This window comes from Plutella xylostella, chromosome 28, assembly GCF_932276165.1.
Source record: "Plutella xylostella chromosome 28, ilPluXylo3.1, whole genome shotgun sequence".
Classification (NCBI taxonomy): Eukaryota; Metazoa; Arthropoda; class Insecta; order Lepidoptera; family Plutellidae; genus Plutella; species Plutella xylostella.
The window spans coordinates 3,615,911-3,633,111 of record NC_064008.1 but is presented as its reverse complement, the minus strand read 5'-3'; the positions used below and the strand labels follow the sequence as shown (position 1 = coordinate 3,633,111).

Genomic DNA, 17,201 nt, shown 5'->3' with positions numbered 1-17,201 from the left:
CGTTGATTTTTTTGGAATTGTTACCAAATATAATGATGCGTCACAAAGTTTAGGTACCAAATATTATTATATCTAAAAGATACAACAATATTGTAGGTTGAAGCCAAACTGATTTATTATTAAAGTACCCTCTAATACAAATTATCATGAGACTGTTCAAATACATAATATACCTTTCTCTCATAATGAACAGGATTGAAATTAGAGTAATACATAAACAAGAACAGATTATCACACAATCAACAGACAATATAATGACAGACGGTTAATCAACACTAAACCATAAAGTTAAACATTAATCAACAGAAATTAAACTAAACACAAGAATCAACAAAAGTTAAAGTCAACAAGAATTAGGTATGCCAATAATATCAGGCCACATATCCGGTGGAGGTATCACTATAGGTTCATCAGAGGTTGAAGGTGAAGATGGCATGGAGACAGCTGGTCTGTGCATCTGTGCTAGTGGAGTCTCCACTCTTGGAGTAGGCACAGCTCGAGCTAACATCTGGTCAGCGTGTCGCCGGTGCAACTCCCCATCTTCCGTCCTCACCATGTAGGAGCTTGGTCCCTCCACCTGCTCGACCGTGGCTCTCTGCCACTTGTCTGGTGCCTGGTACATGCGCACGAGCACCGGCTGCGCGGGCGCGCTGTGCGCCGCGGCCTCCGCCTGGCGCGCGGCGGCGCTGGGCGCGGCGGCGGGGTGTAGCGCCGACACCGCCGTCCTGTACTTGCGTCCGTTCAGCATCTCCGCCGGACTCTTGTTGGTGCAGCTGTTCGGCACCGTCCTCAACGCATAAAGCGCTTTAGGCATCTTCTCGCTCCATGGTATATCAGATTCGCTCATTTTCTTGAGCTTATTCTTAAATGTCTGAATAGCCCTCTCAATCTGCCCATTGGTCGCCAGGTGATAAGGCGGGGAATACAAGTGTCTGATCCCATTTTTCTTTAAGAACATGTTGAACTCAACGGAACTGAAAGCCCTACCGTTATCGGATACCAGGACATCCGGCAGTCCTTGTGAGGCAAATATCTTTCGCATAACATTTATAACCGTTCCACTGCTCATAGATTGGATTATTTCAGCCTCGAACCATTTGCTGTAGCTGTCTATCAGAACAATGAATGTTTTTCCTTGGAACGGACCGGCAAAGTCAACATGGACTCGGCTCCATGGCTTTTCAGGAACAATCCAGGTTTGGGGATCTCTCGGAGGGTTGTTTCTCACGGCTTGGCAGGCTTCACATTCAGCCACCACTCTCTCAATCTGTTGGTCCATACCGGCCCACCATACGTATCCTCTAGCACATGCTTTTGTTTGGACTATGCCGGCGTGCGGCTCATGCAATAATTTTAGCACTTCTTTTTGAAGTGACTGAGGTATAATGACTCTGTTGCTCCACAATAAACAGTCTTTATCGTGTGAAAGAGCCTCTCTGCGCGTCCAATATGGCTGCATCTCTGGATCTGTATTCGCACGTGGCCAGCCGTGTAGAACGTGAAACAAAACTTTACGTAACACGCGATCCTTTTTTGTTTCAGTCGCAATCCTAGTTACATCCAGGTTCCATCCCTCAGGCTGCTCCGCCAGTAACAGCACTTCGCCCAGGGTATTCTCCTTGTTACCAGAACAATTTATTGCGGTCCATCTACTGAGGGCATCAGCTTGCCCAATCAATTTGCCTGGTCTAAACTTTATGACATAGTCAAAACACCCAAGTTTCAATGACCATCTCAGCATACGTGGTGAAATAAAGTCAGGAATCGGTTTATCAGGATTGAAAAGTCCAACTAGCGGCTTATGATCTGTTATAATACAGAATTTGCGCCCAATCAAAAACTCACGGAACTTTTCCAACCCATACATGATGGCTAACGCTTCCTTATCGATTTGCCCATATCTGCGTTCATGCGGTTGCAAGGTTCGGGACGCCATCATTACTGGTCTCTCAGACCCATCTTCCATAATGTGAGCTATCACGGCCCCAAGGCCATATTCAGATGAATCACAAATGAGCAGTAGCTCTTTATTCAGGTCATAACCGACTAGAGTCATATCAGATGACAGTAAGCTTTTCGCATCCTCAAAAGCTTTCTGTTCCACATCGCCCCAGACCCAAGGTCTCTTTGATTCGAGGAGGCGATACAGTGGCTCTAGTAATGTTGCTTTATCAGGCAGGAATTTCTCATAGAAGTTATACAGCCCCAGAAAAGCACGCAACGTGCCTTTGTTTGTAGGTGCCGGTTTATCTTTAATTTCACGCACTTTTTCAGGTGACGGGTGCAGACCTTCAGCATCTATCGTATGACCCAAGAAGTTTATGCTGTTAGAAGCAAATACACACTTCTTCAGATTCAGTCGAAAACCCATGTCTGTCAGTTTCTGTAGGACTGCTCGTAGTCTCTGGTCGTGCTCCTGCGCGGTGCGGCCCGTCAGCGCCACGTCGTCCAGCAGGCACGCCACGCCCGCCATGCCCGCCAGCGCCGACGACATCACGCGCTGGAAGATCCCGGGAGCCGCATTCACACCGAAGGCCAGGCGGTTCATCCGCATCAGCCCGAGAGGCGTATTCAGTGTTAAGAGCATTGCTGTGTCCTCATCCACCTTCATCTGTAGGTACGCATGCTTTAAGTCGAGCTTGCTGAAGACTCTTCCTCCACTGAGGTTCACGAAGGCTTCGACGGCGGCTGTGAGTGGGTACGTATCGACATCAATGGCAGAATTGACGGTTGACCGATAATCGCCGCAGATACGTAACGCGCCGTCATCTTTCTTGACGAGCCGCAGTGGGGTCGCCCACTTGGAGTATCGCACCGGGGTCAGGACACCGCTCTCCACCATCCGATTCAACTCCTCTTCGACTTGTTTCTTCAAGGGAAATGGAACCGGCCTTGCTTTCAAGAACCTTGGTTTTGCATCAGGACGAACGTGTAATGAGATTTCAGGACCTTTATATTCACCAAGTGTCTCATTAAATAAATCCGGGAACTCACTCATCAGTCTTGAAATTTTATCATCAGTCCAACACAGTCCCGCAACATCCAAACACAAAGCTTGAAACCAGTTCCTACCTAACAAGCTCGGCCCTTTACCCGACACTACTAACAGTTCACACTGGGCCTCCTTGTTGCCTAGCACCACGCGCACGTGCGTCACACCCAACACTTTCAAAGGCTCACGAGTCCATGTCACTAGTTTTACATTGGTAGACTGCAGAGGTGGCGCCACCTGCCACAGCTTGCGGTAGGTTTCTTCAGAGATGATGCTCCTCGAGGCGCCCGTGTCCACCTCCATGCTCAGCTTGGCGCCGTCGATGGACAGCTCTGCTGTTATTGGTGCCCGATAAGTATTATCCGAGCAGACGTAGACACCCATCATATCTTCTGAAGGCGTCGACGGCTGGTCGTCACCTCCCACTTGATGCACCTTTCCCGATTTCTTCATGCAGGCGGAGGCAATGTGCCCAAATTTCTAACAGTAAAAGCACTTAGCTTTCATGAAAAGACACCGCTCTCCAGCCTTATGATTCTGTGCACAATGTCGACATTCAATCGATTTTATTCTACCAATGTCCATAGGTTCACTGACACTGGACGGAGTTTGCTTCATCTCGCTAGTGTCGGGGTACAGGTCATGGAACGCCGCCTGGTAGTTGAGACAGAGCTGCACAGCCCTCTCGTACGTGAGGTCCGTAGTCTTCAACAGGTCGCGACGCAGGCGATCGTCCCGCACGCCCAACACTAGTCGATCCCGTAACTGTCGTTTCAAATCTACAAAGTTGCACTTAGCTGCCATGAGGCTTATGGCCGATACAAAGTCCTGCACGCTCTCCCCTTGTATTTGTAGGCGTTTGTGAAATTTCCCGGCTTCAAGTATTTCATTCACCTCAGGTTCATAAAATTTATCTAACACCAAGAGAATGTCATAAAACCCAACACTGGTCGGTCTTTTCGGCACTAGGAGTGACACTATAAGTGAATAAGTATCTTTGCCGCACTGAGATAGGAACAATGATCGCGCTCTTTGTTCATCCGCCGGCTCCGCGGACACCCCCGCGGCGTCGAGCGCACACAGTAGCCGCTCCTTGTATTCACACCACTTATCAGTCTTTGGGTTAAACTGACCGGGAAACACAATATTAGATAGATTTGACGCCATTATCCTCACAAAAACAATTAATTTACCGAAGTCGCCATTAAAAGATACAACAATATTGTAGGTTGAAGCCAAACTGATTTATTATTAAAGTACCCTCTAATACAAATTATCATGAGACTGTTCAAATACATAATAATATCAGTTAGTAATAAGTAGTATTAATATTACTAATAATTATTTAGTAGTCGTAGATCACATTTTATTCTGTTTTATTTAATAAAAGTTCAAGTTCACCTATAATAAGTTATTCTATAACATATTTGTTCTCAAATGTTTTCATGAATTACTATAGAAATAGGACTAGTCCTTAACCCTTCCTTCATTGGAAGGAGACCCGTGCCCCAGCAGTGTGGACGTAATCAGTGGCGGCTGCACATCAAGTGCGCTCGTGCAACGCACTACCATTTAAAAACCTTCTAAATATGTACCTTTCTTCTTCCTATACCATACTAGGTACTTACGTAAAAAAAAAAACTTCACAAAAAATACCTATATAACAACCGTAATACCTACCCTAAACAGAAATTACATAAATCTGATTATCGTTACGAGTTAAATTAAATCGAGCTGGCCTATTTTGATTTCTACTGCGAAAGAATTAGATCTTATTTTTGCTTGAACAAATACGGCCTCGTGCGCTCGGATTTTCGCACGGAGCGAGCTCCTACATGTAGTATGGAACAGGATGGAAATCGCCCGGCGCGTGAGACGGAAGATGCTCAGTACAAACTGTATGCAGTTCTAGGATAAATTCGTGCGCCGCACGCGACCGGAAATTGCCGAAACAATACGAATGACGCTACGGGACTCGGGTCGGGAGGCGCGGGCGGTGGCCTTGACCGGTGGCGTGACCTACGAACGATGCACTTGTCATGTCATTGTCATTGTCAGTTTCACCTTTCGCGCGCGAATACGTAATTAATTTGCTAATTGCTTATTAACTAAGAAAGTAGTAAAGATTTCGTGAGTGTGTATACATGTGTGTGTGTGAGTGAAAATGAGTGCAAAATACAATATTGACTTCATAAAAAGCAATAGGACATTGCAAAAAAGACTGGACATTAAATCTGCTGGGCCGCCTCGGCCTTTAGTGCAAAACAAAAAATGAAACTTATATTTAAGTATACCTACATGAATTTTCAAAAGTGAAATGTTCAATAAAAAGAAATGGTTATGTGGATGTGAGAGACTAAATGCTTTAGTTTGCTTTCCGTGTGTTGTTTTCGTTTCGGCGGAGAAGCTATTTCGCGTCAATAAATAAGGTAAAATATACTTATAATTTTTTTACTTCTAATTGTAATAGTTAATCTATTTTTCTCCAAAAAAATACTAAACCCATAAAGTGCACCACCGGGTATCTGAGGCACCAGCCGCCACTGGACGTAATGGGTCGTGATGATGATGATGATAAGGGTGATTCTCAAAAAATGGCTCGAAAAGCATAATTTCTTTGGCGCATTTTTTTTTTCATGTTGTTTGAATATTATACCCCACATATTGTAGAGGCTTTAGACCTCTTTAGTTATATCTTATTGGCCCTGAAATCTATCGAGCCGATTCAAAGTTACAGCGATTTTAAACAATTTTGGGCCAATGAAATTAGATTGGGACCAATGAAATTAGAAAACACACCAAAGAAATTATAAAAGGTCCCAAAGAAGTTAGTTTTAAGAACAAAGAAATTAGAAATTGTTTTAAAGAAATTAGTTTTATATGTAGATTGCTAATAATACACAACAAAACTAAAAATCACACATATCTTTATTTGTTTTTAACATAATACCTGATCACGTAAGGGTGCAAGGGTTCTAAACATCCGAATGAACCAATTGCCAACATCACCTGCCCGTGGTGCACTCTGCTAAATAACAGATGAGGCTCTGGCGACCGGATGATGGCAGTATAACCATCCAAAAACAGCTACTCTAAATCCCATAGGCCGGCGATGGGCAGCAGCGTCACTGGTATAAAAAAGTGTAAAGAGGACGAGGACACGATGTCCCCGGAGTCCGGCCACATGTTCTACCATCAGGAGGGCGACCAACTGTCCCAAGGTGGCGTAAGATTCCTCGTCAACAAGACCCTTGTCAACAACGTAGTGGAGATCAGCAGTGTGTCAAATCGGGTAGCGTACCTAGTACTTAAACTAACCGAGAGGTATTCCTTGAAGGTCGTACAGTTATATGCACCAACCTCCGCACACTCTGACACAGAAGTCGAAGCAGTATACGAGGATATCTCTAGGGCATCACGTGTACTCCTAGGACCCAATACACCGTTGTGATGGGGTACTTCAACGCCAAAGTGGGAGTATAAGAATGCGATCATCATGGCTTTGGTAGCAGAAACCAGAGAGGGAAAATGCTTGTAGACTTCCTCGAAAGGGAGGGGCTTTCTTTCTGATGAATTCTTTCTTTGAGAATCGGCCCCAGAGGAAGTGGACATGGGAAAGCCCCGATGGTAGAACGAAAAACGAAAAAGACTTCATTATGACTAACAAGCTGCACATTTTCAGATATGTCCCAGTGATCAATAGGTTTAAAACTGGGAGTGATCACCGACTTCTCCGAGGCACTCTGAATATCAACTTCGAGCTGGAGAGGAGATGTCTGGTGAAGCGACCCTTCGTCCCACACTGCACCAAATTGGAGCTGTCAACACCAGCTTCTAGAGAGAACTACAGTTCTTCAGAAGGGTGACCAAACCCTTCTGAAGAACTATAGACCGATTTCGCTTTTAAGCCATGTATACAAGCTGGTCTCAAGGGTTATCACGAATGGTCTTGCCCAAAAGTTAGACGAGTTTCAGCACCCGGAGCAGGCTGGGTTTCAAAAAGGCTTTATTACAATAGACCACATGCACACAGTAAGGTAGATTGTACAGAAGACCGAAGAGTATAATCAGCCTCTGTATCTAGCCTTTGTGGACTTTGAAAAAGCCTTCGACTACATCGAGACCTAAGCAGTTTTGGAATCCTTGCAGAGATGCCAAATCGACTGGCGCTATATCGAGGTGTTGAGGTGTCTGTACAATGCCGCTACTATGACTGTCCAAGTACAGGACCACAAGACAAGACCTATCCAACTGAAACGTGGAGTGAGACAGGGGGATGTGATATCTCCGAAACTGTTCACCAATTCACTGGATGTCTTTAAGACGTTGGACTGGAAAGGACATGGCATATGTATAAATGGCGAGTACATGTCACATTTCCGCTTCGCGGACGACATCGTTATTATGGCAGAATCTCTGCAGGAACTTAGCTGGATGCTAAGTGGCCTAAATGCTGCTTCCCGACGTGTAGGCCTCGGTATGAACTAGGACAAGACGAAAGTCATGTACAATGCTCACATGAAACCGGAGCCGGTCGTCGTTGGTGAGGCAACAATCGAAGTTGTGCATGAATACGTCTACCTCGGGCAGACTATTCGGCTAGGCAGAAGCAACTTGGACAAGGAGGCTGCAAGGCGCATCCAACTGGGTTGGGCTGCATACGGGAAACTTCGTCACATATTCTCCTCGTCCATTCCTCAGAGCCCGAAGACAAAAGTCTTCAACCAGTGCGTCCTGCTAGTGATGACGTATGGTGCTGAGACGTGGACACTGACGGTAGGACTGGTCCACCGATTTAAAGTCGCTCAGCGTGCTATGGCTCTCCATAGAAACCCCAAGCATAACTCCCTAAATGAGGTTATCCGTCAGAGGACTAAGGTTACCAACATAGCTGTCAAAATATGCAACCAGAAGTGGCAGTGGGCTGGTCAAATCTGCCGAAGAACCGATAACCGTTGGGGTACCACGAACAGGCAACCGCAGCGTGGGACGCCCTCCTGCCCGCTGGACTGACGACCTTAGGCGGGTAGCCGGTAGTAGTTGGATGAGGAAGGCCGAGAACCGAGTGCTGTGGCGCTTATTGGGAGAGGCCTATGTCCAGTGGATGATCATTGGCTGATGAGAGAATTAACCATAATAGACATTGAATGCATAAAGTTAGCGTTATTAATGGTGTTTCATACTCAATACTAATTTCTTTGTATCAAAACTAATTTCGTTGGCGCAGAATGCCAAAGAAATCCAAAGAAATTATTGCCAACGAAATTAGAAATCATCACTTAAAATTTATTTTTGCAGAAAGCTGATGTACAATTGGAACCTCTTATTGACACGTGCATACTGTTTGAATAGACATACGTGGACAAAAATATGTATGCAACAAAAACAAATAATAGCATGAAAGTAACAATCGAAGAAATTAGGCACTTCCCTGACCAAAACCCGTTATGGCGCAAAAAAAAAAATTTTTTCGTCATACTCCGTAAACTTACGCTCCTCTGCTCCTGGTTGAAGATAGTGGGGGACTGAAGGGTGAGGGACGCATGGTGATTATGTCCGATGATCGTTTAAACGCAGAGTAGGAAGACGGTATCGTTACGCCAAAGAAGTTAGTTTTTTTTCTCCGACAAAATTGAATGCGTTATATTTTTGAAAACTAAACCTAAGAGTGAATAGAAACCTAATTTACAATTACCATAAGTATCTGTTATAATGATAACATATAAATCATAAGCTTATTTTACTTTAAAAAGTGAGTTTTTCTTGACCTAAAAATAAAATCAAGTGAAGGACGCGCCAAAGAACTTATGATATTGAGTTTTAAAAAATCATTGTCGCTTTCTTTATAAATTTATGCATTACATTACTAATGTATAAAAACGGTCACAAGATACATTATTGAAAAAAAAATACATCCTGGTATAAAACTATCAATTTCATGTATTTTATGGCTTGGACATACCTAAATCGCGTCATCTGAGAATCACCCATAAGTACTTTCAATTATTCAAACATTACATTCATGGTCCAACTGACCAAACTTATGATACGTATACCTTTTTAAATAGGGAATTTTGTGCATTAATTTGAAGAAAAAAAAACGTAGGTTCAAAAACTAAACAAACAATAAACGAACATAATGAGAGAACGTTTATCTGTTATACCTCCCACTACCTCTCCTATAAACATAAAATAGAAGAAATTAAACAATTTGAGTTCGAAAATTACTATTGAAATTAATGTCAATAGAGCGGGCTTGTAAATTGGATAATTAAGGCTTTGTATAGTTGACCTAATTTCTAAAATAGCTCTTTAAACAGACAGGGTCAACTGTTCACAAATAACAATACAAGATAGTCGATAATAAGCGAGTGTTTGTGAGCTTGTATAAGTAACTTTTCTTTTCAAAAAGCTACCATGTGGTTGTCTAGGATGTTTAGTTGAGCGGCCTGGAGGGTGTCCCACGCTACAATTGTGGTCATCTGCAGATATTATCAGTTATCAGCATACAGCCACTTCAACTAGGCATATTAAAGTAATTTTACCATTGAAATGCCTTCATTTAAAATAGAAAATAATCTTCTGTGTATGTAGAAACCCTCAAGAAACATAAGCCAAAGTAAGCCCATATACGTCATGATATCAGGAGGTAGTTTAAATCCTTTAGTACACACTTGGAGGGACTTTGTTTTAGTTGGACACTACTTATAGTGCACCTGTGCGTTGACTTGAGAAACAGCGGCTCTCAAAGTGTAAATATAAAACTTATAAAATTACGTTCTTATTTTTTTACAAAAGTATCTTTGAAGGCACATGGTTTCCGCGCGGAAGCTAGTATTAATCCTAACTAATCCTAACTAATATTATAAATACGAAAGTAACGGTGTCTGTCTGTCTGTCTGTTACTCTTTCACGCCAAAACTACTGAACAGATTTGAATGAAATTTGGTATATATATGTTCTAGAACCTGAGAAAGAACAAAGGCTACTTTTTATTCCGGAATTCACACGGGAAAACTTTTTAAGGCGAAGCGAAGCGCGCGGGAACAGCTATTTTATGAAATAATTATAAATGCGAAAGTAACTGTGTCTGTATGTTACTCTTTCACGCCAAAACTACTGAACAGATTTGAATGAAATTTGGTATACATATGGTCTAGACCCTGAGAAAGAACATAGGCTACTTTTTATGCCGGAATTCCCACAGTAAAACTTTTTAACGCGAAGCAAAGCTCGCGGGAACAGCTAGTATAAAATAATAGACGCTACCATAACGCCATCTATCTCCTTGAAACATGATCTCAGTGAGAATTGAGGTTGCCGTGTCCACATTATAGACGATTTAGTGCTGGGGTTACATAAAGGACAGGCTTATGTTACTAATAGCCAAACAAATTGGTGAAGCAATTACAAGTGACCGTGTTAGTGTAGACTTGAGCTTTGGTGTAATGTGTTGCCTACTTCTTTATAGAATATGACATGTGTTGCGAATTTCTTTATAGAATATGTGCTGCCTATTTCTTTATAGATTTATGTGTTGTCACTTCATGAAGCTAAGGGTTATATATGTCGCAGGCATCTGGTTTAATCTCCTTTTTGATTGAACCGCTAGCCCGTTCATTGGATGGCGCTATTCAGTTGTATGACTAAAGGACAACTCGTCAAGTCGTTGATTGTAACGTTCGATGTCTTGACTGAACGTCATTCAGCGAAGTCGTTGAATGGGATATAGAATAGCAACTATGTTATGTCTGGTTAGGGTGAATATGACCAGACAAGAGTCAACAAAAAGACTATGTTACAAAGCTCTTATCTCACAAATTAACTAAACAAATCAATAAACGTACCTTCATATTGTTGTTCATAACTTTCCAGTTTCGCCACAATTTTTTCTTTGAAACTATCCGCCCGCGGCGTAATAATAGGTAAATCCATGTTGTCACAGTATTTTAACACAAATAACGCACTTTAAAGCTAATTTATTTGCAAAAAACTAACAATATAAGTGCTTTTTGTGTCAGCTGTTAGCTGTTAGACGCCATATTTGTTTTATTCACCACCTGACTGATTTTAAGTCAGCTAACTAGTTGGACGTTTTGTGACGCTTGTAGAATCAACATTCGGCCTAGTTGTAACTTGTAGGAAAGTGGATGGTGGCGTAGATAAGGCGAAAGACCGATTTTTTGGACAAACTCAACAATTTATTTATTTCCGAAGGTAGCTTCACACTTTAAAAGGCAAGAGGAGCGTGCGGCGGGCTTGGGTCTCGAATATAGACTAACTTTGATCATAGAAAAATTGTTAAGATTAATAAAATTACTACCCGTCGCACGCCCCTGACAAACAGGTATAGCTTTAAATATCAAATGTGTATTATATAGCGAATATCAAATTGTGCGTCGCTAACATGCCCCACCCCAGTGCGGCTAGCAGCACTCCACCTCAATGGGAACTCGAGCGACGCGTGCAGCAGATCGGGTGAGTACTCCCGACTTCGTTCTTATCTTGACCATTCTGGTCCGGCCATCTCTGCCTGGGCACACTTCGTGGATTAGGCCTTTTGGCCATAAGTTTCTTGGTCCATCTGGGTCAACGAGGTACACAAGATCTCCCACTTGCAAGGGTCTCGCCTCTTTGGTCCACTTCTTTCTGGGTATCATGTCTGGCAGCACTTCTCTGACCCACCTTTTCCAGAACATGTCGGTTAATCGCTGTGCTATTCTCCACTGCTTCCTCAGGTACAGGTCTGAGTCATCAAAAACTCCCATCTGTGGCAAATTTGATGATGAGCCAAGAAGGAAATGGTTTGGAGTTAGGGCTTCCATACTTCCGGCTTCCACTGAGACATGTGTTAGTGGGCGACTGTTGACTATGTTCTCGACCTCAGCTAACAGGGTTAACAATGTCTCGTCTCTCGGTGCCCGTTCTCTCAGCACGACCTTCAGAGAAGTTTTCACTGATCGGATCAGCCGCTCCCAGGCCCCACCCCAATGAGGACTGACGGGTGGTATAAATGTCCATTTAGTGCCGTGGTTCATGGCTTCATCTATCAGAGCTCGTTGGTCTAACTCAGCTATTGCCTTCTTCATCTCAACGTCAGCTCCTCTCATGTTCGTGCCGTTATCAGAGAACAGCTGGGTTGCCCATCCTCTCCTCGAGGCCTTCCGGCGGATTGCCATGATGAGGGAATCGGAAGTAAGCGAGGGCACTGTCTCAATGTGTATCGCCCTTGTAGTGAGACAAGTGAAGAGAACTCCATATCGCTTTTCACGGCGCCTTCCGACTGTCACTTCCATTGGGCCAAATAAATCTAAGCCGCAGAAGGAGAATGGGCGCTGATGATGGGCCATTCTGGCCGCAGGTAAGTCACCAATCCTTGGTATCTCCGGTTTACATTTCCTTAATCTGCATACCATACATTTAGATACGACATTTTTCACTGTAGGTCGCAATCTAGTGATCCAATACTTTTGTCGCAGCTCGTTTACTACCGTCTCTTGGTTTCCATGCGCAGCGGCGACGTGGTAATGCCTGACTATCAATCGTGCGATGTAATTTCGTCCGTCCAGTATCGCAGGTCTTTTTGTTTCAGGTGACACATCATCGGGAGCAGCGTCGATACGGCCGCCAGCGCGCAGGACTCCGTGTTCATCGAGGTACGGCGATAAGGTAAGTAGTTTACTGCAGGTAGGCCTTTTGAATTTTTCAGGAGAGTTATTTCTGAGCTGAATGACTCAAATTGTGAGTTCCGTATCAGTAATCTTTCAGCTCTTTCCATTATGCTGCCGTCAAGGTCGTAAGTGTATTTTCTGTCTTTGAATTTTCTTTTCAGTGCCAGTATTCCTGAGTCTAAGAATATCATCATCCTGTAGGTAGATTTCAGCAGGCGCAGCCACGAAGAAAAGGCGGTGGGGTTAGGTACAGGTAAGTTCTTCTCTTCGGTTTGTACGACTGTGACGCATTCTAATGTTATTTCATTTATTTCAGGTTCAATGACGTCACGCGGCCAATCAACTTCACTGTCCTTCAAGAACGCAGGTCCATACAACCATTCCTGCTGCAAAACTTCGCAATCATAGCTTTCTCTAGTAGCGACATCTGCGACGTTCATCTTGGTAGGTATGTAACGCCATTCATTCATTTGTGTAAGTTCATCGATCTCACCCAGTCTGTTCGCCACATAAGTTTTATAGTTGCGAGCGTTATTTCTAATCCAATGCAGCACTGTAGTCGAGTCGCTCCAATAGTACTTGCGTGTAGCAGTCATGTTGTGCTCTTTTGTTATAGTATCAGCCAGTCGGGCGGCCAGCACTGCGGCCTGTAGTTCTAAGCGCGGCACTGTTATGGGTTTATTTCCCGCCACTCGGCATTTGCTTGCTATAAATGCTATTTGCGCGCGGCCATCATTATTTATCCAGCGCCAGTAAGCTACGGCGCAAAACGCTTTTGTTGAAGCATCGCAAAATATATGCATCTGTAGGTTTCTATAACAGTTGGCATCGGCTATCAGCTGTTTATCGCTCGTAGCGTCTCGTAGCAGCGGCGTAGGCGCAGGTGGGAGCGGGGATGCTACGGACTGGTTTCGTAGCAGCGGCGTAGCGGCTTGTGAGGCGCTGCCTGAGTGCGAGGAGGACGGATAACTTGTCGGTTCACTCTCTGTCTCGCTTGCTCTTGTTTTCGCAGCTACATAGTGCCTTGGAATGCGCAGATTGTGTAATGATTGTAGTAAACAAATCCACTGTTGCCATCTCGAGTATATATCGTCTGGTACTTGATTATCCCATTGAATATTATTAAGTTTCCATGTATCTTGCAATATTATTTTTCCATTGATAGTGAATGGTGATAAGAACCCATGAACATCAAATATTGACATTACAACTCTCAACATTTCTCGTTTGGTTGGTCTTTGTTTTCCATTTATTATGCTTTCAGGTATTTTCTTGAATGAGATATCGAATCCTAGTGAGTCATCTTTTGTGTGCCATATCAATCCGAGAGTTCGTTCGCCTTCATATTGTTGTCCGATTTTGAACTTTACGGCCGCTTCACCGAGGGTCTCTTTTGGCACGCTGTTTAGTACACTCTCGCTGTTGCTGTTCCAGTTGCGTATTTCAAAGTTACCTTGTGAATGTATGTAGGTAATTTGTTTGATAAGCCTGATAGCGGTCTGCTCGTCTGGCACGCTGTGGATGTAGTCGTCCATGTAGTGCTGGCGGACCACGGCGGCGGCGGCGGCGGGCATGGATTGCTCAAACCGGCGGGCGTTCTTATTCTTTATAAATTGTGCAACAAATGGTGAACAATTAGCACCAAATATTAGGAATGACATCACATAGGTTTTCACTGGCGATGACTCATTATTTGTGCTTTGTTTTTGTGGTAGGTTCTTATCTTCAGTGTTAGGGTTTCCTCTAAAAACAAAGCGTAGGGCATCTCGGTCTTCTTTTTGAATTTTAATTCTCAAAAACATGTCTTTAATATCTCCTATTACGGCTATTCTATTCTCTCTGAACCGTAACATTATTCCAAATAGTGACATGAGTAGGTCCGGTCCTTTTAGTAGGTAGTCGTTCAGTGACAACCCTGAAGATTGAGCTGCTGCATCGAACACAAGGCGCAGTTTCTTTTTGTTGGGGTTGTCCACGCCGAAATGTGGCAAGTACCATGTCTTAGGTGTAACTTCACAGTTTTCCAGCTCTTCTGCATAATCGTTATTCAATAGGTGCCGAATTCTCTCTTTATATCTCTCGGCATATTCTTCATTTTTGTTCATCTTTTGTTCTACTCCTTTCAATCTAGCTATAGCATTCTGATAAGAGTCGGGCATTACGCAATTAATATCCTTCCAGGGTAAGCCGACGTGCCACTGGCCATTCACAAGCCTGGAAGTTTGTTCCAGATGTTCCCAGGCTCGTTGGTCCTGCGTGTTCTGCCGCGGGTTGCAGGCGGACACGCCCATGGACTCGATCTCAAATGAGCGGCGTACTACTTCGTGCAGATTGTCGTGATTGTGATGATGTTCAGCTTCGTCGCTGATGAAGAGTGTAGAATGCGTGGTGAGCGGCGCGGCGGCGGCGGGGCCGCGGGCGCGCGGCACACGGCCGTGCACGCACCAGCCCAGCGGCGTGCGGGTGGCGCACGGCTCATTCTGACTGCCGCTTAATGTTTCCAGCGGTAGCAGCAGGTGGTAGTTGTCCTGGCCGATCAGCACTTCCGGTTTTAAATGTTCAGTACACAATTCACCTTTCAGTTCACGTAAGTAATTAAAGTTCTCGCAGTTTATTTGAGTTAAGTTCTGTACCGGTAAGTTAAGTTCATTCACACTACGCGCACTGATTTTATGTATTGTTCCTTGTTTATTAGATAAAGTAAAGTCTACTAGTTCGGTATCACACACAAGGTCGGTATTGTCCCAGGCGCCCCGCACGCGCAGCGCCTGCCTGCGCCCGCGCAGCCCGGCCCGCGCGGCGAGGGCGGCGCTTATCAGCGACACAGTAGAACCATCGTCCAGTAATGCGGTAGCACTGATAACACCGTTAGGTCCATGAATGTTTATTTTCACTACTTTTAGTAACACTGAACAGCTGTTTGAATTTATATGGGTAACAGTTTCGTGACTTTCACTTTGTTGTTCAGAGTCATTTTGTTCACTTTGCGACACTTGCACGGCGACGGTATTGTCTTGACGCGAACTAGGTACGTAGTGTAGTAAACGATGGTGAGATTCACCGCAAGAGTCTACGTCACACACGGCGGCTGGACACGTTTGTCTATCATGATACGATGATAAACACTTGTAACAAAGTCCCGTTCGTTTCACATACGCCCAGCGGTCCTTACGTAATGAACGTTTAAACTTTTTACACTCGGTTAACTTGTGTTTTGAAATACGACAAAACCGGCACTTTTCTTCTAATCTGTCTTTGTACTGTGCACTTTGTACTAAAACTGTTTGTGGTTGGTTGTAATAACTGTTCTCCATTTGTTTACGTTTATTATCACGAATGTTCATCAAACTAGCACTACATGTTGATATTTTCACTGCTTCTTCATTTAAAAAGTCGGATATTATATCCAATCGTGACTTGCATCCCTGTGTGATGAGCGGGTAACTGTAGTCAGCCCATTTCGACACTAGTACTGTAGGCAACTTGGAGAGCACTATGTTGACTACGCTGACTCCCTCCAGGTACTCATCGCGGTGCAGCGCGCGCACGGCGGCCACGTAATTCTTCACCTTTATTGAAAATGGCACAATGTCTTTCTGATATTCTGGTGAAACTGGATTTAGTTTTTTAATATCACTCATAATCTTCGATAATATGATGTCTGCGTTCCCAAATTGTAGCTCAAGCGTGGCCATCACGTCGCGCGGCGCGGCGGCGGTCATGAGCAGGGCGGCCACGGTCTCTCGCGCGGCGCCGCGTAGACACCTTCTCAATCGCCAGACGTTCTCCCTCTCACTGAAGTTGCATAGTGAAGTGGACTCCTCGTAGGCTTGTTTGAACGCTAGCCATTCAGTTGGATCCCCATAGAACGGTGGCAGCTCTTTAGGTGTGCTGATCCTAGTAAGTAGGTTGTTGTTGTTACCGGCGACCGTGCTGGTAACTAGCTCCTTCATTGCACTAACAAGTTGCAGAATGGGTCCATCAGTGCCGGCTTGACCCGGCGGTGGAGCGGCGGCGGCGGCGGTGAGCTGCTGAACTGGACCATCAGTGCCGGCCTCAGCCGGCGGGCGCGCGGGACCTGCGGTTGCACCATCAGTGCAGGCCCTGTGCTTCTCCAGTTCTCGCTGACTTTGATCGAGCCATTTCTCGATGTCCTTGCCGTCACTGCCGTTGGTACTCCTCGACGATAGTGAACTGTATTTTTCTTCTACGGCTGCTAGGTCTGCTTCTAGCTTTGCGTCTATTAATTCCATTTGGATCCGAGCCTTTGCTGTTGCCGCTTCAAGTTCTAACTTCTTCTTCTGTGCCAGAGCTGCAGATGATGAGGATCTGTTGGATTTTGACTTCCGATCCTTTTCCGTCGGCAACTTGAAGTTGGACAAATCCTTCGCTTGTCCTTCTGTTTTCACGCTGCGTGCACTGGTGGTGGGCTTCTCTTCGTTTGGTGAAACAAATAATCGTTGCGTAACGAGCGTGTCCGAATGCGCCTTGGTCGGTGCCTCCATCTCCTTGCGAAGGGCACTACGGGTGTTCACCAT

The 17,201-nt window shown here is 44.5% G+C and overlaps 2 protein-coding genes and 1 pseudogene across 2 annotated transcripts; 1 reads left to right on the top strand and 2 right to left on the bottom strand.

Moving 5' to 3' along the window:
• Positions 1-343: 343 nt before the first annotated feature.
• Positions 344-4,159, bottom strand: LOC119691531 (uncharacterized protein K02A2.6-like). Its single transcript, XM_048631175.1, has 3 exons — positions 3,590-4,159; positions 1,860-3,472; positions 344-1,391 (listed from the first exon to the last, which is right to left on the bottom strand). Exons 1-3 carry the CDS (start codon positions 4,157-4,159, stop codon positions 344-346), a joined length of 3,231 nt encoding a protein of 1,076 aa, XP_048487132.1.
• A 1,894-nt stretch (positions 4,160-6,053) lies between these two features.
• Positions 6,054-6,925, top strand: LOC125490885 (annotated as a pseudogene).
• A 6,716-nt stretch (positions 6,926-13,641) lies between these two features.
• Positions 13,642-17,201, bottom strand: LOC125490828. The gene is made up of 2 exons (XM_048631174.1): positions 14,034-17,201; positions 13,642-13,686 (listed from the first exon to the last, which is right to left on the bottom strand). The coding sequence occupies exons 1-2, from the start codon at positions 17,199-17,201 to the stop codon at positions 13,642-13,644; spliced, it is 3,213 nt and encodes a 1,070-aa protein (XP_048487131.1).

What these genes read in the sequence shown, in the direction of transcription:
- LOC119691531 (XM_048631175.1), bottom strand. Translation starts at nt 4,159, where the DNA reads ATGGCGTCAAATCTATCTAATATTGTGTTTCCCGGTCAGTTTAACCCA. An exon ending in TGAAGCAAACTCCGTCCAGT is followed by an intron (nt 3,473 to 3,589) that starts GTCAGTGAACCT and finishes TTTTACTGTTAG; the next exon opens with AAATTTGGGCACATTGCCTC. An exon ending in GCGTTAGCCATCATGTATGG is followed by an intron (nt 1,392 to 1,859) that starts GTTGGAAAAGTT and finishes GTGGAGCAACAG; the next exon opens with AGTCATTATACCTCAGTCAC.
- LOC125490828 (XM_048631174.1), bottom strand. Translation starts at nt 17,201, where the DNA reads ATGGTGAACACCCGTAGTGCCCTTCGCAAGGAGATGGAGGCACCGACC. An exon ending in AGACCCTCGGTGAAGCGGCC is followed by an intron (nt 13,687 to 14,033) that starts GTAAAGTTCAAA and finishes GCGCATTCCAAG; the next exon opens with GCACTATGTAGCTGCGAAAA.